The 27,428-nt window shown below is 32.9% G+C and overlaps 2 protein-coding genes across 2 annotated transcripts in view; one reads left to right on the top strand and one right to left on the bottom strand.

Annotated features, from left to right (window-relative positions):
• The window catches only part of LOC145725173 (neuropeptide SIFamide receptor-like), a 100,521-nt gene that overhangs the window by 9,877 nt on the left and 63,216 nt on the right, over window positions 1–27,428 (top strand). The window lies entirely within an intron of this gene.
• On the bottom strand, window positions 9,805–10,249 carry LOC145725276 (uncharacterized). Its single transcript, XM_081973974.1, has one exon. It carries the CDS (start codon window positions 10,185–10,187, stop codon window positions 9,825–9,827), a length of 363 nt encoding a protein of 120 aa, XP_081830100.1. The 5' UTR covers window positions 10,188–10,249; the 3' UTR covers window positions 9,805–9,824.

Here is a 27,428-nt window from a genome sequence, read left to right as displayed (position 1 = left end):
GTATTTTAGAACATAACAGTTATGTAGTAAGTAATTTAATTAAAAATATTATACAGGGTGGTTCAGTTTTAAATGTCAATAATTCACCAATCCATAGCCAATTAAAAAATAAGTTGACATTCATTATGTCATTTTCCTGAAAAGTGCTTCCTAAGGAAAATACAGTCCTTCAAATTTCTGTTTAAAAAATCGTTTTTTTTTGTCATAACTGTCAAACCGTTGGAGCAATATTGATCAAATTTGGAACAAGCACTTTATTACACGTTATTACGGTCAAAGACCCAAAACTAACCCAACCCAACTTAAAAATTGTCTTGGAAACGGAAAATTCACTTAAGAAGTTTAAAAAATATTATTGTAGCCAGTTTTCATAGTTTCCAGACAAACTAAAATTGAATTAGAAAAGATAAAAATTTCAGAAGCTTAAAAATTGTGTTTGTAACCAGTTTTCATGCAAATCGAGAGACTTTAATACTAAAAATTGACTTGTAGACATAAAAACTACTTTTTCAAGCATTTGTTACTACAAATTCATACATTTAAACCTTAAAAAATGACTTGAACCCCAAAATGTGACTGAACTAATGAAAAGTGACGTCAGAAGCTTAAAATTTGCATTTGAAGTAAGTTTTCATAATTTGAAGACAAATTTCCAATATTTTAGTCTTGAAAATAGTCTTAGATACAGGACATTGACATTAGATTCATAAAATTTGTCTTGAAAACTAACTTTTCGTGCTTTTTACTTTGCTTTTCATTTTCTTCGAATTCTGGACTATTTTTAGTGCTTCAAAACTGCTTTCAGCTTGGAAAATCGAGTTTCAAGACTATTTTTACCAAGTTATTGACATAGCAAACTTAAAATTCATCGACTTAAAATGGCATTCCAAGCTTTGTCACTATTATATCGACTTCTAGACACCTCAGTGCTAAAAATTCGGGTATTTCTTAATAAACTAGACTGTTTTTAGTGTTTTAAGGCTATTTTCAGTGCCTCAAATCGAGTTTCAAGACTATCTTTACAAAGTTTTTGACTTATCAGGCCTAAAAGCCACTTTGTCCACTGACCATAGTCTTGAAAATGTTATTTCAAGCTTCTTCACTATTAAATTGACTTCTACACTCATAGGTGCAATAAATTATAGCACCTCTAAGAAATTCAGACTGTTTTTAGTGCTTTTTAAGACTGAAAAATCGAGTTTAAGACTATTTCCAAAAATCAAGTTTCTTCAGTAATAAAAGTAAAAAATTTTGGTACCAAATGCTACAATAATAGTCTTGAGAACTAATTTTTAGAAATAAAATAGTCCGAAAATTTAATTTACTTCTTGACTTGTTGAAAGTTGAAGAAAATTGAGTTGAACACCAATTAAAGTCTTGAAAATATACTTTTGGACTCTCTTTAGTCCTAGCAAGGTCCGTTCTAGCATTAAAAGTCAACTTTTATACTATTTTTAGTAGTAAAAAATGAGTTTCATGCACAATACAATCTTTGTCTTGATTTCCGGACTTTTTTTAGTTCTTGAATGCCAGTTTCAGACACTCAACCAGGATGGCAGTCTGAGAAAGCGAATCATAAGACCATTCCTAATAGTAAAAAGCAAGTTTTTAGACTATTTAGTACAAATTTGGACTTTCACAAGTCTCGGATGTTCAGTTTTAAACTATAAAACGATTTTTTAAATTGAAATTTGGAGAACTCTATCTTCTTTAGGAAACGTTTTTCAGAAAAATGAAATAATGCAAGTCAATTTATTTTTTGATTGGCTATCAAATGGTGAATTATTGACACTTAAAACTGGACCACCCTGTATACTATATAATTCAATATTACTGACAAAGTTTACTGAAAGATACATCTTTAATTTTTTTGGATATTTGAGCACAAATATTCTGAAAATCGTGTGATCTTAACACCTCAAATGTTTTCCAGTTAAATCTTCACTTTTAATAATTCTAAAGAAAATAACCAAAGACACAGTATCATTATCAAAGGGATTTTTCAAAGTTTCACTGTATACAGATCAAAAGAAAGAATATCCTTTATCTGTCTCAAATTCTCCACTTTTTTGCTATCATTTTAGGGGAACATAACATCTTATAATATATTCATGTCTTGGAAAAGATATCTCCAGAAAGTTTTACATGTTTTAATGCACTAATTGTTCTATCCCTTAAAGATTGGTTAATTTCAGCAAATTTGTTCCCATTTCCATTCCTGAAACTTTTGGTTATTATAATTCCTTGAACTTGTCTAGTTCTTTATATTTTATTTAATAAAATTAAATAGTCCAGCCAAGTCAATTTTATAAACAGTTGTTTGGTTATATTAAACTGGATCATTCGCGTAAGAAGCTAGTTTTCTTGACTAGACGTACTCAACTAGAAGATTTGATATGCAATTGTAATCCGCGCTCGTTTAACAAACCAGACACGTTTCACAACAATTTCTGTTGGTAACAGAGAAGTAAAAATTGCCGCAATTCTAATAACAAATTCGTGTCTCGACAATAACGTTTTGCATCTGGCAAACAGTTAAAACACGTAAAGCATAGGTAATTCGCTAATTAAAACACTGAATTAAGCTACTTTCGGAGAGTTCGCCATTTTAAAAGAGCAATTTAACAACACGCAACAACATGCACCCCCAAAAAAAAAACTATTATGATTTGGTACGTTATGCAAGCGTGTTTTCACGGTTATCTTGGAGCACGCCACTGCCTCAATGCTTGGCTCTGGAAAATGCTTTCCAGGATGAAATATAATAACTCAACGTACGAATGCATCTCGAATTTATACACGTACATGCATTATGGATGCTAGGAGTTTCTTAGTTTTATTTTTCAGTGAAAAACGCCTCGTTGTTCGAAGCGTGGCTCAGAAACAACGTTGTAATCATTTTAAATACAATGAAAATTCACTAGATTGAGATATAAATTCAGTTTCAGAACTTGTTTAATCTAACCGGCTTTAAAATGTAACATTTATATTTGTCAAGTATAACATATTGCAGAATTGTACATAATATCAAAGTTGTAGTTTTCTGAAATAATAGTCAATAAAAGAAGTGACCATCATAGTCAAGCAAATTATGAATATTCAACACGGTTTATTTTCGTAAAATGTTTTTTTTCTGTAAAAATTAGTCAGTGATGTTAACCGCTGTCAAAAAAGTTAATACAATAATTGTCTTAACGGAAATGCAATTCTGCTGATTCTAACCTAAATGTGGTTGCGTTTTCTAAGTCGTTTTGGTTTTCTCTTGTACAGGGTGCTGCATTTTCGATAGTTTTACAGAGAAAACGGTGATAGATAGAAAAAAAGTAGCATACGTGTTCTGATCTCTTTTTCTGAGCTGAGATGACTGGCAAAAAGTAGGCGGCGCAATCTTCTCTTGTTTCAAAGATACGGGGGTTTTTCGAAAATTGTTAATTTTTGAACCTCTTCTGTATTTCAGTTGTTCTTAACGTTATCTAAAAAGGAAGAACGGTTCCCGGTAGTAGTTTTCATGTAGAATCCAATGGCGTAGTCAGTTTTTTTCTATTCCGTTTAGTTTCTGACATATGACAGTAAGTTACATTTTTTCAAATGAAAAATCCTATATATTTTTACGTCATTTAATTCTGTTGATTTTTACCTTTTCAACGGTGTATTACAACATATAAGTTTGTAGAGGTTAAACCTGTTATTTACCTTTGCTAAGCTAAAAAAAGGCCAATATCTAAAATACCAAACAAAATCGGAAATCATATAAACTAACACATCAGAAAATTAAATATTTTTAATAAATCTTATTAGAAATCTAAGTTACAAACAGTTCTACCGTCACTTTAATAAGAAAAGTGGCCATTTCTATTTTCTACTATTTTTAAGGTAGAAGTTGAAAAAACTGTTTATAAACGACATGTAACATGTTAATATGAACATAGCCAAATTTTGTTTCGACTGTGGGTATTTTTATACATATTATTTAGCACTTTTTTGTTAAGAAAACGCGTTTTTTCTAATTACCAAGATTAACGTTTACAAACTTATATGTTTTAATACACCGTTGAAAAAGTAAAAATCAACAGAATTAAATGAACTAAAAATATATAGGGTGTTCTATTTAAAAAAATATAACTTACTGTCATATGTCAGAAACTAAACGTAATAGAAAAAAAACTGACAACGCCATTGGATTCTACGTCAAAACTTCTACCGGAAACCGTTTTTCCCTTTTTGATAACTTTAATAGCAAATGAAATACAGAGGAGGTTCCAAAATGGCCAATTTTCAAAAGCCCCCGTATCTTTGAAACAAAAGAAGTTTGCGCCGCCCACTCTTCGCCAGTCATCTCAGCTCAGAAAAAGAGATCAGAACACGTATGATACTTTTTTTCTATCTATTACCGTTTTCTCTGCACCCCGTAAAACCATCGAAAATGCAGCACCCTGTACAGTTGCACTGTTAGCAACTGCAAATAAATAATTATGAAACTCATTAGAATAGGTCTTTTTGCAGGTTATGTTTATGTTAAAGTTAATTGGCAGTAAATTAAACTGGACTACTGTAAAAACTACCTTTTTGGCCTGATTTTAATGGAACAAAGTAATCTAAGAGAAAAGTTAAATAGAATGACTCAATCATGAAAAAAACCTAAAAATGGAATTTTTGTACAAGAATAGCTTAATAATGAGCCCTACAAAAGGACACTGATTACCAAATGCGGCGGAAATTAAAAAAAAAATCGAACGGTCCCAATCAGGTATGGTTTGAGTTCTGTAATAGAGTTTCCACTGGTCCTTTTCGTTTCAGGAAATTAAGCTTTTGGCCCCCCGAAATCTCCATAATCCCGACCATAAAATCTGGAGTTATTACGGATTTTAGTGTGTTTTGATCAATTTTTTTATACTGTCCAAGATTATACGGTTCAAGGACGTACTTGTGCGGTTAAGAAAATTTAGTTTCCTGTCGCGACCCACGTTAGTAAAGTTTGCAAAAGTTCTAAACTCCGCCATGTGGTCGTATGTCCCCATAATAAATGATTGCGCCAGTGTTACGAGCATGTATACGACTGTAACTGCAGTTCAAACAACACTAGAAATACTGTGCTGTTAATTAGCTTGGGTTGCGAAAGAGACAGAGCTGATTTAATGAAAATTAAAGTGGTAATTACGATCACTAGAGTCTGTGGACATTCTAAATGCAATAGGAAAGAAAGTTAATTTAATTATTTAAAAAACTATTAAATTAGTGACTTTTTTTTTAGTTCTCTCTTTTTAGGGATATGTTTGTTGAGACGAGTTACTCATTTTTTCTTTGTTTATTGGCTCTTCTGTCTTACCCAAAAAAGGTTTGTTGGGAAAATGGAATTTCGCACTATTTTCAACTAAGTTGAAAATAACATTAACCTAGTCGTCCCAACACAAGACCACTGACTTAGGCTCGGTCTTGTTACCTAAAAACGCTGACGTTTCGGTGGAAAATCTACCACCGTCTTCAGAGAATCTAAAAAAGAAAGAACACAACGGCAGAACACAGAAAACAACACCTTAATAAATATTAAACCTGATAATGTTCAATTTGGAACTCTGAGAAGGGTTTTGTCAATAAAAATTTACATAAATTTTGACTTTTGTCATTCCAATAGGAAAGGTTATCTATTGTTGTAGTGAAAGGTGGGTTTTATAATGAAAACAAAATTACAAGAAATTTCAGTTTTGTTTGATATGACCAAGTGTTATCTCCTCCTCTAGAATATTTAACCAAGTTTGGTCAATATTAATAGAGGATGTAGCAACACAGGAATCATGTTTAATCTAATATATGCACTTTCTTTTATTTTACGTCTTTTTGAAAAAGTTTCTTTGTCTATGATACTACATTCATTCCATTTGACTCTATGATCATTATCAAACGCGTGTTGGCATATATTACATTTGTGAAATTCTCCAGTTCTTAAATAATTATGGTGTTCTTTAATACGTTTTTTTAAAGGTCTGGAGGTTTCACCAATATAAAATTGATTGCATTCGCAAGGAATTTTATATAACACGTTTCTTGTAGATTCATTTTCATTGTGAGGTTTTGTTTTAGTTAAGTGTGATCTTAATGTGTTTTGAGTTTTAAATATTGTTCTGATGTTATATTTTTTAGCTATTCGTTTGATTTTGTCAGAAATACCCTGGAATGTAAGGAATAAAAAGGTTAGTAAAAGGTAAAATTTGATTTTGATTTCCAGATTGTTTTGGATGTTCTAAATCCCTAAAACATTTATTAATAAATGTTTCAGGATAGTCATTTTCTTTTAGAACATTTTTAATGAATAATTTTTCTTTATTAAATTGTTCATTATTGCAAATAATTTTGGCTCTATCAAATAAACTTTTTACAATACCTTTTTTTACCATTATTGGATGATTGGATTTGTAGTTTAAATATCTATTTGTGTGTGTTGGTTTTCTGTATACTTTTGTTTCAAATTTGTTTATGTCTTTTTTGATTAGAATATCTAAGAATGGAAGTTCGTTATTTTGTTCAGTTTCTGTTGTAAATTTGATTATGGGTTCTATTGAGTTTATGTGAAATTGTTTGAGATGATCATTACCGAATGGATATATTGAAAAAACATCATCAATATAATTCCACCAGATTGTTGGTTTATAATTAAAATTATTAATGTTATTTCCTTCGAAATGTTCCATAAAAATATTACTTAATATAGGAGACAATGGAGAACCCATTGCCATTCCAGAATTTTGTTGGTAATAATCATCTCCATATTGGAAGAATGTTGTTTTAACACAAATTGTTAAAAGTTCTAAAATAGTGTTTACGCTTAAGCTTGTACGTTCCCCAAGACTTGAATCATTTTGCAATTTAGATCTAACAATTGAATTAAATTAAAAAAAATTAATAAAAAAAATAATAATTTAATTAAATTTATTCTCTCTTTTTACTTGTAGTCCAAATATTTAAGACCCTAACCAGTTCCATTTTTGTAAAGTGAGAACTATAATAAAGACCAAATGTATGCTCAACTAAACCTGAAAATGAATGAATAACATTAATTTTAAGTTTATCAAAGGTAAGAAAAAGAAAATAAGATTATGCTATACTGACAGTTTTTGTATAACCACAGGCAGGGATCTTTTTAAGTGTACACAGTGTCTTATCCCCAGAGGGTAGAGTAGTTGGTCTATCAGTTTAACAAAAAAAAATAATTTAGTACTTTGAAACATATAAAACATTCTAAAAATCTCTTGATGAAAATGTGAAAAAGTTCTTAGAAACACATACAACTAGTATTTACATTAACTAGCCACAAAAATTGTAAAACTATCGGATTATTTAATTGTGATTTATTTGTGATACAAGCATACTTCTACACTGGATATACTAATAGATTACATTTAGTTTTATATTATTCCAATAATTCTAGTACACTTCTTTTTCTTCTTCTTATTATTAAATACTACTGCAATTCAAATATGTCAATAATTCACCAATCCATAGCCAATTAAAAAATAAGCTGACATTCATTATGTCATTTTCCTGAAAAGTGCTTTCTAAGGAAAATACAGCCCTTCAAATTTCTGTTTAAAAAATCGTTTTTTTTTTGTCATAACTGTCAAACCGTTGGAGCAATATTGATCAAATTTGGAACAAGCACTTTATTACACGTTATTACGGTCAAAGCCCCAAAACTAACCTAACCCAACTTAAAAATTGTCTTGGAAACGGAAAATTCACTTAAGAAGTTTAAAAAATATTATTGTAGCCAGTTTTCATAGTTTCCAGACAAACTAAAAGACTTTAGGTTTGAAAATTGAATTAGAAAAGATAAACATTTCAGAAGCTTAAAAATTGTGTTTGTAACCAGTTTTCATGCAAATCGAGAGACTTTAATACTAAAAATTGACTTGTAGACATAAAAACTACTTTTTCAAGAATTTGTTACTACAAATTCATACATTTAAACCTTAAAAATTGATTTAAACCCCAAAATGTGACTGAACTAATGAAAAGTGACATCAGAAGCTTAAAATTTGCATTTGAAGTAAGTTTTCATAATTTTAGAAATTTAAGACAAATTTCAATATTTTAGTCTTGAAAATAGTCTTAGATGCAGGACATTGACATTAGATTCATGAAAATTGTCTTGAAAACGAACTTTTCGTGCTTTTTACTTTGCTTTTCATTTTCTTCGAATTCTGGACTATTTCTAGTGCTTCAAAACTGCTTTCAGCTTGAAAAATCGAGTTTCTAGACTATCTTTACCAAGTTATTGACATAGCAAACTTAAAAAACAATTTTTACATTCTTCATAGACTTAAAATAGCATTCCCAGCTTTGTCACTATTAAATCGACTTCTAGACACCTCAGTGCAAAATTCGGATATTTCTTAATAAACTAGACTGTTTTTAGTGTTTTAAGGCTATTTTCAGTGCCTCAAATCGAGTTTCAAGACTATCTTTACAAAGTTTTTGACTTATCAGGCCTAAAAGCCAGTGTGTCCACTGACCATATGTCTTGAAAATGTTATTTCAAGCTTCTTCACTATTAAATTGACTTCTACACTCATAGGTGCAATAAATGGTAGCACCTCTAAGAAATTCAGACTGTTTTTAGTGCTTTTTAAAGACTGAAAAATCGAGTTTAAGACTATTTCCAAAAGTCAAGTTTCTTCAGTAATAAAAGTAAAAAATTTTGGTACCAAATGCTGCAATAATAGTCTTGAGAACTAATTTTTAGAAATAAAATAGTCCGAAAATTTAATTTACTTCTAGACTTGTTGTCCAGTCCAGAAAATTGAGTTATACACCAATTAAAGTCTTGAAAATATATTTTTGGACTCTCTTTAGTTCTAGTAAGGTCCGTTCTAGCATAAAAAGTCAACTTTTACACTATTTTTAGTAGTAAACAATGAGTTACATGCACAATACAATCTTTGTCTTGATTTCCGGACTGTTTTGACTTCTTGAAATCCAGTTTCAGACACTCGACTAGGATGGCAGTCTGAGAAAACGAATTATAAGACTATTCCTAGTAGTAAATAGCAAGTTTTTAGACTATTCAGTACAAATTTGTAGCCTCACAAGTCTTGAATGTTCAGTTTTACACTATAAAACGATTTTATTAATTGAAATTTGGAGAACTATATTCTTAGGAAACGTTTCTCAGAAAAATGACATAATGCAGGTCAACTTATTTTTTGATTGGCTATCGAATGATTGACACTTAAAACTGGACCACCCTGTATACTACTGCAATTTAAATATAGTTCAATCATGTTACGACTCTGAATTTCAGAAAGCTAAAAAAAGTCCCCCTCGACAATATATTGCATACGTTTCTGCCTGATATCCAATAAAAGTCCCGTATTTCCAGGGTATTTTAGTGAACGTTTTTTCCGCTCAAGTGGGCAAAAGTTACAGACCAATTTGCAGTTATTAAGATGAGTTTGGCGGAGTCCAGGCACAATTTTTCCATGTTTTTACGACAAATTTATTCCGGCTTGTAAACCCTTTCGTCTGGCTGTAAAAGGACCATTGTGTTGTACTCGGAACAATTAAAGAGATCCCATATAATCCCATAATATCGAAATTATTCGCGGGTTTACGAACTCTTAATCGGGTTCGGAGTAGGAACGATACCCATCTTCGATTAACAAGAGTATATGAAAGTCGTAAAACCCGGAAATTACGTTTTACTTCGGCGCCCAGGCTTTAAGCCATAAACCACCAAAAAATTTAACTATACATATTATAATTATTAGTGCAAATTTATTACTGTAAGGTTAAAGCCCAATCTGGGGTGAATTAACTTGAATAAGAAATCTTTATTCGTCACTTATAATTGAAGTATTAGATAAATACTTGACAGCTGCTTTCTTTTTAACAATGCTGACGTTTACCCTCTCCTTAGCTTGGACACCTTCGTCATCTCCTGCTAACTTTCTCTTTCCTTGAAGTTGAATTCGTTTAATCTGCACTTGTCTGGCAGTGACAGACGGAATATAATCACTAGTAAAAAGTTGCGGAGGTTTCATATTATGCCACACAGTTTCGGAAAGCACCGAATTGTCTTCGGATATTGACTTGTCCAATTGAGTACCTTCGATATAGACAAATGTTTTCTCGTCGTCTTCAGGAACGTCGCCGCAATGGCATCCTTTCAGGAATTCATCCAAATCTGCCGGCATTTTGTTGCAATACTAGAATTTAGTTGATTAGACAGTGTCAATGTCTGTGACATTTATTAAATCAACTTTAGTATGATGGTAAGTTCAGTGTGCAGTAATTGCGTAAAGGATCTTTGTAATTTGTGATTGGTCAAAAAAAGCAGCCAGCTGAAAGCTGCTTTTTTGACCAATCACAAACCTACTAACCACTGTGTTAATGTGTGTGTATATGGTGTTGACAAAATATGATAAAGTTTCTTTTAATTAATATCTATTAAGTACAAATTTATGATTTAATTTATGAACAGCAACTGATTTTCTACAGAACATCAGAAACTAAAATAATTGTATCTCTAACTATTTTCGATGTACCATATTACACATATTACTTACCCAAACCCAAGTATTCTTTGTCTTCATTTTCTAACTACTAAGTACACTGAAGCTGTAGGATATAGCTGTCAAAACCTACCCAATTTCAATCTCTTACTTTTTTTATTTATTAGCGATTTTAAAAGTGCTTGGACCTCTAAAAATGAGATTTATATGATCTTCTGAGCACTTTTAATAAAACGAGCGAAATGGTTTTCCATCCAAAAATATGGGGAATATTTCATAGACCGGTCAGGACCTTGATAGCGATATTCTGAGGCCGCCCATCCATATCCCTTCAATATCGTCGGATTCTGTCCGAAAAATGTGCGGCAGAAGCCAGAAAATCATTTTTCATCCGCAGCTTTCGGTATTAAGTGAATCTAATCTCTGACCTTGATGGGATAAATCGTCCCAAAATGAAACAATTTGTCCTAGTCCCTAGAGGTGCAGAGTCCCTAGAGATATAAAGGCGATTTTCCGGTCGTTTAGACTCGTTTTTTCTGCTATTCTGTACGACAAACAATAAATTTTATTCGCGTGTCCGCCTCGGTCACCATTCGGTTAAACATCGGAGGCAGTAGTTAATTTAGTTTTGTAACTAAACGGATACAAAAGTTCGTTTTTGGTTTGATATTTTCTAGCAATTGGAATGAAAAACGACAAGGCCATGCCCCAGTTGGGTTGATTATTTTTGTACAAAAAGATTCCATTTGCAATTTTAAAGAAGGATAATAAATTAGATAATCTGAATGATTTTGGCATGCCAAATCTCTCGTCTTGTTGCGTGAAAAAATTATTTGTCAAATTCACATGGTTACGTTAGGTTGTACTAAGGATAAGTCCACATGTGCAGTATTGGCGTAAATCATAGTACTGTTTGTAGTTTGTGATTGGTCAAGAAAAAGCAGCAAGGTAAAAGCTGCTTTTTTTGACCAATCACAGACTAGCTTTAGATTTTTTTTCTCTACTTATAATGCGAGAACGATAAAGTCTGTCAAAAATAAGGTATCAGTGACGTCAAATTCTTTACACTACAGGGTGGTCCAGTTTTAAGTGTCAATAATTCACCACTCGATAGCCAATCAAAAAATAAGTTGACTTGCATTATGTCATTTTTCTGAAAAACGTTTCCTAAGGAACTTACAGTCCTTCAAATTTCAATTTCAAAAATCGTTTTATAGTGTAAAACTGAACATTCAAGACTTGTGAGAGTCCAAATTTGTACCGAATAGTCTAAAAACTTGCTATTTACTACTAGGAATAGTCTTATAATTTGTTTTCTCAAACTGCCATCCTGGTCGAGTGTCTGAAACTAGATTTCAAGAAGAAAAAAGTCCGGAAATCAAGACAAAGATTGCATTGTGCATGAAACTCATTTTTTACTTCTAAAGATAATCTAAAAGTTGACTTTTAAAGCTATAACTGACTTTACTAGGACTAAAAAAAAAGTTTCAGGACTTCAATTGGTGTACAACTCAATTTTCTGGACTGGAACAAATCTAGAAGTAAATTAAATTTTCGAACTATTTTATTTCTAAAAATTAGTTCTCAAGACTAATATCGTAGCATTTGATACCAAATTTTTTTACTTTTATTACTGAAGAAACTTGACTTTTGGAAATAGTCTTAAACTCGATTTTTCAGTCTTAAAAAGCACTAAAAACAGTCTGAATTTCCTAGAGATACTACAATTTATTGCACCTATGATGAGTGTAGAAGTCAATTTAATACTGAAGAAGCTTGAAATAACATTTTCAAAACTGTGGACAGTGTACAAATTGGCTTTTAGACCTGATAAGTCAAAAACTTTGTAAAGATAGTCTTGAAGCTCGATTTGAGGCACTGAAAACAGCCTTAAAGCACTAAAAACAATCTAGATTTTTAAGAAAAACTCAATTTTTTAGCACTGAGGTGTCTAGAAGTCGATTGAATAGTGACAAAGCTTGGAATGCTATTTTTAGTCTATGAAGAATGTAAAAATAGTTTTTTAAATTTGCTGTGTCAATAAATTGGTAAAGATAGTCTTGAAACTCGATTTTCCAAGCTGAAAGCAATTTTGAAACACTAAAAATAGTCCAGAATTCTAAGAAAATTAAAAGCAAAGCAAAAAGCACGAAAAGTTAGTTTTCAAGACAAATTTCATGAATCTAATGTCAATGTCCTGCATCTAAGACTATTTTCAAGACTAAAATATTGGAAATTTGTCTTCAAATTATGAAAACTTACTTCAAATGCAAATTTTAAGCTTCTGACGTCACTTTTCATTAGTTCAGTCACTTTTTGGGGTTCAAGTCAATTTTTAAGGTTTAAATGTATGAATTTGTAGTAACAAATTCTTGAAAAAGTAGTTTTTATGTCTACAAGTCAATTTTTAGTATTAAAGTCTCTCGATTTGCATGAAAACTGGTTACAAACACAATTTTTAAGCTTCTGAAATGAATTTTTATCTTTTCTCAGTCAATTTTCAAAACTAAAGAGGGGTGAAACCAAACTTGGGTTGGGTTAGTTTTGGGTCTTTGAAAGTAATAACTGAATTATATTGTAAAGGAAGTTTCAAATCAGAATTTTATAAGAGATAATTTCTTTTTCATCGTAAACAATGAAATTAAAAAAAAACACGTAATTTTTGAAAAATATCTAGAGACGTAGAAGGTAAGGCAAAAACATTAAAACCATCTTCCTGTATCTAGGCTACTGGAGAATTTTGGCAAACGTCATTCATAATGAGTATTAATTTCATAATGAGTGTTCCAAATTTGATCAAAATTGCTCCGACGGTTTGACAGTTATGACAAAAAACTGATTTTTTAAACAGAAATTTGAAGGACTGTAGAAAAGGACCTTAGAATGCATTTTTCAAAAAAATGACATAATGCATGTCAACTAATTTTTTAATTGGCTATGCATTGGTGAATTATTTACATTTAAAACTGGACCACCTTGTATAGTTATGCAACCACACATACCAAAGTGGCTTGACATGTTATTATTTTTCTATATGTACAGTACTTACTCGTACAAGAAATAGGCACTCACAACAATGACATGAATATTTCGCAAATTTAAAGACACTAAGTAGTACTTAACTTGTTTCATTATTCTTTTTATTTTAACTTAATGACATAATGCTTAGGACAAGTTAGGTTAGGCTCTACTAAACTTAATGCTAAATGCTCACAAATTATAGAGGTCATTTGGTTTAAGCAATTTTCGGCCTTGTTGGATTTTAGACACATTTTCGTAACGATTTTTTTCTAAATAGAAAAAAAATTATTTTTTACCTTAAAAAAGTTGATAACTGGGTAACGTTTTATGAAAAGTTATTCACTTAATCAGCTGATTTTCCGTATACTTTTTAAATAACAGTTATTTTATTTCCTCTCTTTTTCTATCAGACAAATTAGATTTTCGTCAAAATTAATCCCTCTGTCACTCGGAATCATTGAAAAGTGTTGTCTCACCCCTTCCCAAGAAATTTCCATTACAATTCCGTCTTAAACAACTGGAAAAGTAGGCTGTTCAAGGGTCTTGACCTATTTCAGGAAAAAGTGCCCCGCAGGGTTGACATTCGGTCGTAAAAAATTTACCTTTTTTACTTTGCCCAAAATTTGTTTCAAACATTCCGTTGCTATACTAGGCCACGTATTTATTTTATGTTTCTCCTAAACGTTATGAATACATAATACCTTGAAAACGCTGTAGGTTATAGTGTTCATAACAACCTGAGGGCATTATAAGAGGGCGTTATCATAACCTCTTTTAATATTAGCAATGGTTTTTTATTCTTTTATGTCATAAAAACTATGTATTCCCTACCTTACAATGCTCTTGACTTTTGAGGTAACAAACTTTCGTTACTTCTGCTGCATTTTCTTTTATGTTTTCTAAAATTTCGTTCAACTTTTGCCATTTTCACTGACTGAGTAAATAATTGCTGAATTAGGTAAAACATAAAACATTGTATGCACCACATGCGTTAGGGAGAGTATAATGTCCATGTGACATTATGTTCCCTCTAACCCACTTGGTACATAAATAGCTATTAAGTTTTAAGTTAAGTTTGTATTAATTCTGGTATTGCCAGTTTTTAGGTTTTACACAACAGTGTTTAACAATTAGATTTGACCAGATAAAAGTTATACCAGAGAAGTTAGTTTTTGACTTTGAGTTTATCTGAATTTATCCTATCTAGCCAGATAGATATCTCCAGTTCCTAGAAGTTCCATAGATACCCCGTATTATAACCCATTGTAATAGACTTACTTATGTTCAGTAGCTTCCTTAGTAAGTTAACTTTAACGAAATAATAATGAATCCGTCCTTTAAGGTTAGATTGATTAAATCTACTAAATCCTTATACCACTATTTATAAAAGTTGACTTTTGAGTGGTTTACTTATGCCTTAAATACCATACCATACTATACTGTTCTGTACGTAAAGGAACTGTACTCTGTACCTTTATATTTCTAATATTTGAATTATTGTAATTATTATTTCGTTCTCATCCAATATAATCACGTTTTAGCGGTAGAGCTCTAGGGAATTACCGCATTTGCATTTTGAATTACCACGTTTGTCGCCACGACTTGTGGTTACCAATAGACATCTGCTTTCATTTGGTTTCAAAGCAAAGCCCAAACGTAATCTGTTCAGCCTCGTCAAATCGAAACTAAGTTGATGTTAGAGAAAAGGCAGAGCAACTCTTTTAAGCCTTATATTTGGACTGAATATAGAGATACTGAATCTCAAATAAAAGAGTCTTGTAATATTTCGTTTATGATATAAGCTGATTAGTATATTATCTGCAATGCAATGCTACTTTAGCTGCAATCATGTACCCGAAATAATTATTTGCGCAACTAGGGAGGAAAGCGCAACTTTTGCTCCCGCGAACACTTTTAAAGTTCAAGGGTGCAAAAAGCAATTTACTCCAGAGTTGCGCATATAATTTTTTCTACGAGCAATGTTATGTTTTATGAAACCTGGCTAAAAAAGGTGTTGTTACTAAAAATTGGTTTGTCAATTTGTCAAGAAAGTGACAAACTCACTTTTGATCCCATGGGAGGAAAATGCTTTCAATCTCTCTAGGGTCTAATTCAAGAATGTGACAGAAGAAGCTAACAATAACGGGTTTTTGTCACATTCTACAGGTCTGATAACTCTCTTCCCTTCGTTTCAAGAATACTCACCCTGCTGGCACTTTCAGTCCCTAGGTAGTGAAAGTGACACTTTTATCTCTCAAATTAGGGAGAAAATGGATTTTTAGCTAAGATTTAATCTTAACAGTTCACGTTTATGTTAAAGTCAAAATTACTTAGTTTATTTTCTGCAGTTTTTCCAATTATTGTAAATCTGTTAAAAGGTAAAAGCCGTTTCTAAACTGCATTCAGCAGATTTGAACAACATAATCTTCATAATATACTTCATATAATTACCTTGTGACAGTAATATTAAATAAGTTAGTAAAAACAGATGTATAAGTTACTTTGTGATACATTTGCTTTGCTTAACCTAATATTATATTCCATGTTTTTTCAATTTTGGAGGGATAGCAAATTAAACAGGGTCCCTATTAAACTTATGTCTTTTATACCAAAATTGGTTTTTTAAATCTTCTACACCATTTACATATGTAGTTTAGAAAGCGTCAGTTAAATTTTAGAAACCATAAGATGGATTTAAACAATATCACTTGTATTTCAAAAAAGGTACTTTCAATTATAGAATAATAACTTTGATTTTCGAAATTGCAATTTGTATTTCAGATTAGTCACTTGTATTATAGAAAAGAACAGTTGGATTTTAGACGTGGTCATTTGTAATTTGGAAAATTAAAGTTGAGCAAAAAAAGTAAATAAGTAAAAAAAGTAAATAGTTTAACGAATATTTTTAATAACATTGTGGTTTAAGCAGTTCAATGAAAAATCGATTTATCTCGAAAATCGTTTATTTTATCGAAATAAAGGAAGAGTACAATTTTTCGATAAAAATGTCAAGAGTATCCATTAATGGCGTTTGCAGCTGAAAATAATGACAGCTGTCAAAGTTTAAGCAAATTGTGTCTTAGGTCCAGTTAGTTCCTGCCTTTCGAAGACGAGATACCTGGTTTTCAAGTCAAACAGAAGGTCTCTTTCGATAAAACATTAAACCCAATAATCATTACAATATACAAAGTTACGGCCAAAAACGTTAATTGGAAGGCAGTTGTTTGGGGCTCAATATTTCCCTTAAGAGTGACTTTAAAAAAAAATTATATGAACAAATCGTATTATTTTGACCTCCCTGCATGCCCCCGAGAGATTGTCATATAGTTATGGGACACCCTGCATATTTTATATAAATTAATTCTCCCGATGGGCGGGTTTTTTTGCTTAAAGTGATATTAAAAAAAAACAATAAACTAATAACCACATAGAAACACAAAAAAATCTGAAATTGAAATAACGCGTTCTAAAATACAAGTGACCTTTTCTGAAATACAAGTGACAAATCTGAAATACAACTTACGTTTTCTGAAACCAAATTTACGATAATGAAATACAAGTTATAGATTCTGAAATGCAACTTATATTTTTAAAATCCAAGTGATATTTTCTAAACTACATGTGTAAATGGTGTAGAGTGTTTGTTTATTATTTACTCCGTTAATTTTAATCTGGCAGCACATGACATCTGTCAATTAATTTTCAAATGTCTGACATTTTACAGGGTGAACCATAGATTGGTACATAAAGCAAGGTCAGTTTTCTGACAGAAATATTCCGATCTAATCGAAATGTTCTATGCTAAAAGTTAGTATTAAAAATGATACAGGGTGTCTTTTTTTGGTGAAATAATCACCCAGTTAACGCAACTCATAATAATAAACAAACACATCCAGAGGTGGTTTAAAAAAGTGTATAGGCATGCTCCGCGACCCCGAAGGGTAGTGACCCCAATACGTGCAGGTGGAAGCTCCAAGTCAGGTGCATTGATTTGTGTTACCCTCCGAGGGGGTGTTAAGAATAAACGAACGCGAGGAATTCACTGAGCTATTTTTGTTTTGATCGCTATAGTAGTGCTGCTTTTATTTTGTTTGAGGGGGTCTCAGATTGAGTGGCTGTAGTTTACACGTCTTGCTCGTTATTTTTTACGATGACCGGTGCACTTTTCGGCACTGAAAATTCCAGGCAAGGGCTTTATTGATTGCGCTTTAATCCAAGCACATCCGGTTATTTTGACAGCGTGTCTTTTATAGATAGCAAATTTATGTTAAACAACTTCGTAAGTGCAATAATTAGTTTTAAGGTATACGCTATACATGAAACGACAGTTTTGCTGCCATAACCCGAGCGCCTTCTCGATTAGATCTGTATGTTCTTTAAACAAAAAGCTACTCGAGTGCGGAAAGTGGTACTTTACATGCTATAGCAATTTTTACAATATCATTTCAAAACATTTTACTGAATAATATTTATAAGTAACTTTAACATTGTAATTGATTGTGCTTCTGAAACTTCTTCACGTTACTTATACCTTAACAACCGTATTGTATGGATAGTATTTGTAATGAAAATTTGGTTGTAGTCCAGAATATTAGAGAAAATTGTGGCACATAAATAGAATTTCCTGTATTTTAGTGCATTTTTGATTTTTATTGATTATTTGTCAAATAAATAAATTATTTGTATTGAACTGGAAAAAAAGTTCTGCATTTTTTGAACCATTTTAAAATTGAAAAAATTCAATATGCGACGTCCATATGAAAAACGAAAAAAAAAATAGGTTATTGCACTTTTTGTAACAAGTTAATTGTTAATTTTTAGAAGTTTTCATTTTATTTATTCTTTGTTTTTTACTCTGAATTATTTATAACTTCAATTTATTATATCAATTTATTTATTTTTTTATTATACAAATTTCTGTTTGCTTTAGTTATGCAACCAAGCATACCAAACTAGATTGATATACAGGGTTTTTCAATGAAAAGTAGCCACCCTGAATATCTTTCAACATAATTTCTCTGTTAAAAAATGCTAAGACACGTCAACAAAGATTGCAAGGGGGACATCTTTTTACGTAGGATTTGAATTTCTGCCATCAGCCCCTTTGCCGCCATAGCCACCCCCACTAAGTTTTCAAATGGCACCATACCCTGTGTGGCACATCGTTGGAAAGGGTATTTCATAAGGATCTAATTGCACTATTTCCTTTAAAATGAGGTGCGTCAATATTTTGACAGAAAATTCAAAATGGCGGGCTGGAACGCCATTTTGTCTGTCATTTCTTGAAACTACGTGAAATTTCCTTTAAAATGAGGTGCGTCAATATTTTAACAGACATTTTGTCTGTCATTTCTTGAAACTACGAGAAATTTCCTTTAAAATGAGGTGCAAGTCAATATTTTGACAGAAAATTCAAAATGGCGGCCTGGAACGCTTTTTGTCAGTAATTTCTTGAAAACTACGTGAGATTTCCTTCAAAATGAGGTACAAGTCAATATTTTGACAGAAAATTCAATATGGCGGCCTGGAACGTCTGTTAATTGTGTAAAATTTCTTTGCCAGGAACTCGGCCGGATAAAAATATTTACAATATAATATGTGATATTATGGTAAAAAAAATTTGATGCCCTCTAGCGGCCAAACGGTGTTATCAATCAGCTCATGGGGGGACATTTTTAGAAAGCTTGAAATCTGCTCTATCTTTTATTTTCTATGACATTTTGACGTAACTTGTCAAATAAGGGAGTAATTTAGGGTCAAAGCGAGGCGTGTCCCAAAATATGTGATTTTAGGGTGAAATAATTTTGACGTCTTCTAGCGTCCAAACGGTGTTATTAATCAGCTCATGGGGGGACATTTTTAGAAAGCTTGAAATCTGCTCTATCTTTTATTTTCTATGACATGTTGACGTAACTTGTCAAATAAGGGAGTAATTTAGGGTCAAAGCAAGGTGTGTCCCAAAATATGTGATTTTAGGGTGAAATAATTTTGACGTCTTCTAGCGTCCAAACGGTGTTATCAATCAGCTCATGGGGGGACATTTTTAGAAAGCTTAAAATCTGCTCTATCTTTTATTTTCTATGACATTTTGACGTAACTTGTCAAATAATGGAGTAATTTAGGGTCAAAGCGAGGCGTGTCCCAAAATATGTGATTTTAGGGTGAAATAATTTTGACGTCCTCTAGCGTCCAAACGGTGTTATCAATCAGCTCATGGGGGGACATTTTTAGAAAGCTTGAAATCTGCTCTATCTTTTGTTTTCTATGACATTTTGACGTAACTTGTCAAATAAGGGAGTAATTTAGGGTCAAAGCAAGGTGTGTCCCAAAATATGTGATTTTAGGGTGAAATAATTTTGACGTCTTCTAGCGTCCAAACGGTGTTATCAATCAGCTCATGAGGGACATTTTTAGAAAGCTTGAAATCTGCTCTATCTTTTGTTTTCTATGACATTTTGACGTAACTTGTCAAATAAGAGAGTAATTTAGGGTTAAAGCAAGGTGTGTCCCAAAATATGTGATTTTAGGGTGAAATAATTTTGACGTCTTTTGGCGTCCAAACGGTGTTATCAATCAGCTCATGGGGGGACATTTTTAGAAAGCTTGAAATCTGCTCTATCTTTTATTTTCTATGACATTTTGACGTAACTTGTCAAATAATGGAGTAATTTAGGGTCAAAGCGAGGCGTGTCCCAAAATATGTGATTTTAGGGTGAAATAATTTTGACGTCCTCTAGCGTCCAAACGGTGTTATCAATCAGCTCATGGGGGACATTTTTAGAAAGCTTGAAGTCTGCTCTATCTTTTGTTTTCTATGACATTTTGACGTAACTTGTCAAATAAGGGAGTAATTTAGGGTCAAAGCAAGGTGTGTCCCAAAATATGTGATTTTAGGGTGAAATAATTTCACTTCTTGGAAGATATTCAGGGTGGCTATTTTTCATTGAAAACCCCTGTATTTGTGAGACGCATGAAATTAAAATTTGTCAGTTTTGTCACTACATTGTAAAGTAAAAAATTTAGTATTTAATTTTTTACAATTTTGGTTTTGATATAACAGCTTGCTTAGATTAGTTATTGCAAATTCAAATTTAGGCCAACTTTTGAGTTAGTTTGAAGGTTTTCTTAACGTTAACCACCCTTAATTATTCAATTTTAGATATAGAAACACTGACATAAATACTTCATAATAATTAATTTAATGTAATGAAAGAAAGATTTAGTTTTTCTTGTTAGAGAATAGTTTAACAACCTACAAAATTTGATAACTCTGTTTTGTATAAAAGTTAATTTGTCACTTTTCTTGCATATAACCGTTGTGAAAACATTCCAAAAACCACTATATTCATACATAAATATAATGAAAAATGGGAGCTTTTCACTGGTATTATCCGGAAAAATCTCGTTTACTGATTCCAACGAAACACTATTTTGCATACTTAACTTTAAAAACCCAGCTCGTAAACACCAGAAAATGTCTGTGTTAAATCGTCGCCGGTACTAAACCACCAACGGCAATTCAATTTTCTTTTCTAAAGTCCAGTAATCCTGGACAAATATTATGGAAAAGCATCGGGGGAGAAAATGAAATTCCAACCAGATTCGCTTTCGCTTCGAAAATGTCGCATATAGAGGGAACAGTGAAAGTCTCGAAAAGGGAATTTGTGACTCGACTGTTATGGGATGAGTTTAAAACTGAGGAAAAATTCATTTTTGTCAGCTCTTTATAGAAAACTGCAGTGCTCTTTATATGCTAACATACTGTTCAAGCTCCAATAATTTTTTCCCTTGAGTTTGAGAATGATGTTTGATAACAAATTGTTTCATTGATTCAAAATAAGGTGGTTTTCAGAAAGCCGTATTCTATAAGAAAACTTCTTTTGTTTCAAAGATACGGGGGGTTTTTGAAATTTGATAATTTTTGAACCTCTTCAGTATTTCAGTTGCTCTTAAAGTTATCAGAAAAGGAAAAACGGTTCCCGGTAGAAGTTTTCATGTAGAATTCAATGGCGTAGTCAGTTTTTTTCTATTCCGTTTAGTTTCTGATATATGACAGTTAGTTACATTTTTTTAAATGGAACATCCTATATATTTTTACGTCATTTAATTCTGTTGATTTTTACCTTTTCAACGGTGTATTACAACATATACGTTTGTAGAGGTTAATCCTGTTATTTTAAAAAAAGACCTTTGCTAAGCTGAAAAAAGGCCAATATCTAAAATACCAAACAAAATCGGAAATCATATAAACTAACACATCAGAAAATTAAATATTGTCACGTTTAGGGGGTAGCGCAGGAACAGAAACAACAAACGTAGTACAAGCATGACTTCTTTATTCGGCGCTGCATAACTCTTAGTATTGAACACTGTCCAAGAGGGGGTGTGTAGATGCGTGGGTGTGGGGGTATGGGCGTAAGGCCTTCTGAAGTGCCGCCAAGCGGTACCCGCTCGATACGAGCAGGGTGCCCCTATGTCCGACACGCCCAAAGGACTTACTTTAGGTACTGCAACAGGGTAACGAGCCGTCCGGGCACTAGGAAGTTCGGACTGTCGCTCGTGACCTCCCTCTGGGGATGACCCCAGAGTTCGGTGGTCGTCGATGGCTTGAGACGCCGATTAAATACTCGTCTCATGACCCCAATTTGCCGGTCTCGCTGATTCGGCAGTGCACTGGGGGAGACCGGGGCCAGACTAGGTACCGGAACATGGTGCAACTTATGTTATTCGTGACATCTCCCCCTTCCAACAAGTGTTCGCCCCGAACACTAAAATTCTATATTACAAAATAAATTTCTCGTCTTTCCTTTTTCCATATGAATCTTAAAATTAACCGATGTTGCTTATTTGCTAGAGAGGGTATGGGAAAAACTTTATTCCAAAAATATAAACACTTTTCTCTTAAAACTACTTCTAGATTCCTAGATAATGTTTTCAGCCACAAAAAAATTAATTCTTTCCTTGGGTCACCTTTCAACCTTGTGTTGCGTCTATCTTCTTGCTCTCCATTTTGGCCAAAATTTACGTCAACTGCACATTGTATTGTATACTCCTTTGGGCACCATCATCTAAGTGGAAACGCTTCACCTAGGCTTCATCTCGTAGTGCCGTCTCTTGGCACTGTATTCTCTAAGCGGCAAACTTCATCGCTTAGCTTCACTTCTTCCTACTGTGTCCTTTTGCGTGCTCCTTTAGCACACCTATCATTGGACATGTATACTTCTTCTTAATTAACGTGAGCACATTTGGAGATGCTTCTTCAGCTCGACTTATTAAAAGACTCTGGGTGCACACGGGTGTAAGTAGAACCGTCGTGGCGGGACCCATCTGAAGATGTCAGCTTCTCCAAGACTTGCTGCTTTACTTCCTTAAATGATATGGCAATGCGTTGATAGACGCAACAAGGTCGTCCGGTGGCCACTGAAATAAACAATATATATATATTTTTTAAATTAATAAACAAAGAATCCTATATCAAGTACTTGCACTTGACCTAGTTTTAAATAAACACACGATACTTGCACTATTTTGCTGTCTCAGCAAGGAACCTAGGTCACTGGCTTAGAAAATTGAGACAATGTTATTACTAAACTGCAACTATGCAAATTATATACTTATTTCTACTATACCCAATTACTCAGTTAAATTTTACCTTTACTAAATTAGTATAAATTATACTTATTATTGTGCTCATCTGCACTGCATAGACTCTGTTGCTTTAGGGCGTCCTCCAGGTCGCTCTTTACTTTACCCTACTCGATTCGGGCAAATGCGAGTCTGTAAACTGGTCCTTCAAAATCTTCAACATCTTCATTTTTTGGGAGGGTCGTAGCGTCAGGGGTAGAGCTGGGGTGTGACTACTGATATGAAGATCAGTAGTCCGAGATCAAACGAGGCGCCTCCACCATGTCACGTTTAGGGGGTAGCGCAGGAACAGAAACAACAAACGTAGTACAAGCATGACTTCTTTATTCGGCGCTGCATAACTCTTAGTATTGAACACTGTCCAAGAGGGGGTGTGTAGATGCGTGGGTGTGGGGGTATGGGCGTAAGGCCTTCTGAAGTGCCGCCAAGCGGTACCCGCTCGATACGAGCAGGGTGCCCCTATGTCCGACACGCCCAAAGGACTTACTTTAGGTACTGCAACAGGGTAACGAGCCGTCCGGGCACTAGGAAGTTCGGACTGTCGCTCGTGACCTCCCTCTGGGGATGACCCCAGAGTTCGGTGGTCGTCGATGGCTTGAGACGCCGATTAAATACTCGTCTCATGACCCCAATTTGCCGGTCTCGCTGATTCGGCAGTGCACTGGGGGAGACCGGGGCCAGACTAGGTACCGGAACATGGTGCAACTTATGTTATTCGTGACAATATTTTAAATAAATCTTATTAAAAATCTAAGTTACAAACAGTTCTACCGTCAATTTAATAAGAAAAGTGGCTATTTCTGTTTTCTACTATTTTTAAGGTGGAAGTTGAAAAAACTGTTTATAAACGACATGTAGCATGTTAATATGAACATAGCCAAATTTTGTTTCGACTGTGGGTATTTTTATACGTATTATTTAGCACTTTTTTGTTAAGGAAACGCTTTTTTTCTAATTACCAAGATTAACGTTTACAAACTTATATGTTTTAAAACACCGGTGAAAAAGTAAAAATCAACAGAATTTAATGAACTAAAAATATATAGGGTGTTCCATTTAAAAAAATATAACTTAGTGTCATATGTCAGAAACTAAATGTAATAGAAAAAAAACTGACTACGCCATTGGATTCTACGTCAAAACTTCTACCAGAAACCGTTTTTCCTTTTTTGATAACTTTAATAGCAAATGAAATACAGAGGAGGTTCCAAAATGACCAATTTTCAAAAACCCCCCATATCTTTGAAACAAAAGAAGTTTGCGCCGCCCACTTTTCGCTACTCATCTCAGCTCAGAAAAAGAGATCAGAACACGTATGCTACTTTTTTTCTATCTATTACCGTTTTCTCTGTACCCCGTAAAACCATCGAAAATGCAGCACCCTGTACAATATTTTATCTACGATCTACACAGAAATTAGTCATTTTTAACTCTAATTTCGAGTTAAGTAAAGATTTTACAGCCACTAGTGCGATAATGAATGTTTTATTATACTCTTTGGGTGCTTTACCGCACTAGTGTGATAAAATCGCTCATCACGTAACTCAAAATGAGCTATGTAAAGATTCATTATCATGCTAGAAGTTGTTAAACGTTTTGTCTCATTTCAATAACAAAAATACACTCGACTACAATTTATTAGAATTATTTGGCGAAAATTAGGCTAAATTGCTAATAATCTAGATTCAATATTGTTGCATGGTTTAGTATTTAGACCTTTAGGACGAATGAGTGGTGTTAACTGGTAATTACTGTGTTTTTTAAATTTTTGTTATGTTTGGCCTGGGAAATGTAGCCGCCATTATGAAAAACAAATGACAATCAGTGTGCTTTGTGCTACTAGTTTTTAAAATTTGTCTTTTAAATTTTAAAAAACCTTTTTCTGTCCTTTAGAAACTAAATAATACCATCATCAAGTACATATTTCCAAAAATTCAAGATTGCGGCTATAAGAATTTACAAAGTTGTCATCCATATCTCGGAAATCAATCACTCTAGATTTTTTCTAGTCCTAATAGTGTCTTACTTTCAAAACTCTCTTTGGCTTTGTTAAAGAGCTGTAAGAAATTGTTAAAAATGCAGCCTGTGAGGTTTTTCCAATTTTTGGGAAAACTGAGAAAGATAATTTAATTTGAAAAGTAGTAGCTCTGTAGCTCTTACGGTTACCGAGATCCCAATACATGTAGAACCAATTTGAAACACACTGTATGTCGCAGAATTTTGTTTATAGTAAAATTTGGATACAATTTACAAGCAAATAACTACTTTATGCAAAATCAATCGATTTACAAAAAAAAAAAACTGAGTTTCATAGGATTCCTGCAAAAGTTGTGCTACAAAGGGTTCCTGAGATATTCACAATAAGTGAGAGTCATTATTTAAGAGGATAAGTTTATGGGAACTTTTTCTCATATTTTTGGCTGTACTACCTCTTCTTACAGTTTGTGACACCAATTTAGGGATTCCTCTCTGGTTTTATTGTCTGTTTTATAAGTGAGATAGTTTGTAAGCAGATAGTCACGTGTCAAAAATAGACGCATTAAAAAAATTCATTTTCAGTAATAACTTCTACAGCAGAAAGGATAATAAAAGCGAAACGACTACATTCGCGAGCCATAAAGTCTTCATCGGGCGCATTCGCTGAAATAAAGAGAGAATGCCAGAATTTAAATACAAAAATGTTCGGAACGTAATTCTTCTTGTCGTCCGGAACTGCAGCATGCATCATTCTCGTTTTAATTTATGGCCGGATTTTATCTTTATAAGACATTTAATAATTTATCGAAGTATCGAAATTGGCGCGAAAAAATTGCAATTTATTACTTTCAATTCTAAGAACAAATTTAAGTTTAGTTATATCAAACCATAGTAAAACTCTGGAATACTTCAAAAGCTTCCAACTTTAAAGATTTGCTTATAGTATTCAGTGGTTATGATTAATTAAAGATGAAAATGCATCATTTAACGCAGTTCAGCGAACAAAGAGCTACAAAAAGAGAGAACTAATAGCGTTTACCTTGGCAGATAGCCCAGTCCGAAGCTTATGAAAATTACGTCCCCGAAAACTTGGCCGCGTATTTCAACTAAGCGCCACATTGTAATCTGACGTTCTTTAATTAAAAACTTTCAATGTTGCCGCTTTCCTAAAGATAGTTTGAATAGTCGAAATATTTGCGACCTGGTGGTGCCTGGAAAATTTTCAAACACTCGGTGTAAAGGCGGCGTATCCTTAAAATGCAACCCCCGGAAATTATTCGTTATGCACGAACGGTCAACAAAGAGGTTCAACAACACTTTTTAATAAATCCGAAAAGTTCGCTTAACTTGTTATATCGCTTCCTTATAACTATTCAAACGTCCGCCATTCGGATTTTATGGTATTATTTACTCGAGCGATCCAGTTATAATGTATGCTTCATAGCCGAATGGAACTTTATATCTAAATCGCTAGCAAAATGTCGTTTTTCTTTCTCTAAGTATGTGAGATTTATATGATTAATGCAACGATTTAGAAAGGTTCAGCAACGACGTTAAAGTGTTATTTGAATTTTTTGTTTTCAAATTTAATCATTTTTATAGCCAAGTCATTAATTAAATCAATTAATGACAAATAATGTTTAAGTGTCATAATTCGTTTGGATATGACATCCATTTTTTTTATAACTTTCTTTAAGAAAATCCATATGAATGGACTACTAAAATGCATTAAACTTAGTTAAAGCAATATACACGGTGTCCGAGTTTCTTGTAGTAGGACACTAACTACGTCCTAATTTTCCGAATAATTTTTTGTGATACATTTTATGTTAGCAACTTTTTCTTTATCCGAACGTCTAAAATCTCCTAACCAACACTATTACCAATACCGTCACACCCATTCCAGCAATCTGTATTTACTTTGTGTTCTTCTTTGTCTGGATCAGTAGTTTTGCTATAGTTCCCTTCTATGGATATTTCTTTGGACACAGACGACGTCTTGGTTCATCATCATACAGAGTGGTCTTCTAAAAGTTACAAGATGGGTTAGATAAGGCAACGTGCCATCTTGAACTGGTAGTAAATAACTCAATACCTCAGTTCTATAGTGTAACGTAAGTCGAAAATGATTTTCAAAAACAGATTTGGAACATGATAACAGTAATGTATTTTTTTCTATTTGTGGAAAGTTGTATTAGGAACGTCATGACTGAAATAACTGAAATTTGATATTTTTGGTACCCCTAATACTTGTTACCCTATAGAACTGACGTATCGAAG

The sequence above is a fragment of the Ips typographus genome, linkage group LG1, assembly GCF_016097725.1.
Source record: "Ips typographus isolate SLU linkage group LG1, UJ_Ityp_2.0, whole genome shotgun sequence".
In the NCBI taxonomy this organism is placed as follows: Eukaryota; Metazoa; Arthropoda; class Insecta; order Coleoptera; family Curculionidae; genus Ips; species Ips typographus.
The sequence above is the reverse complement of the archived record's forward strand: the minus strand, read 5'-3'. Positions and strand labels throughout refer to the sequence as shown.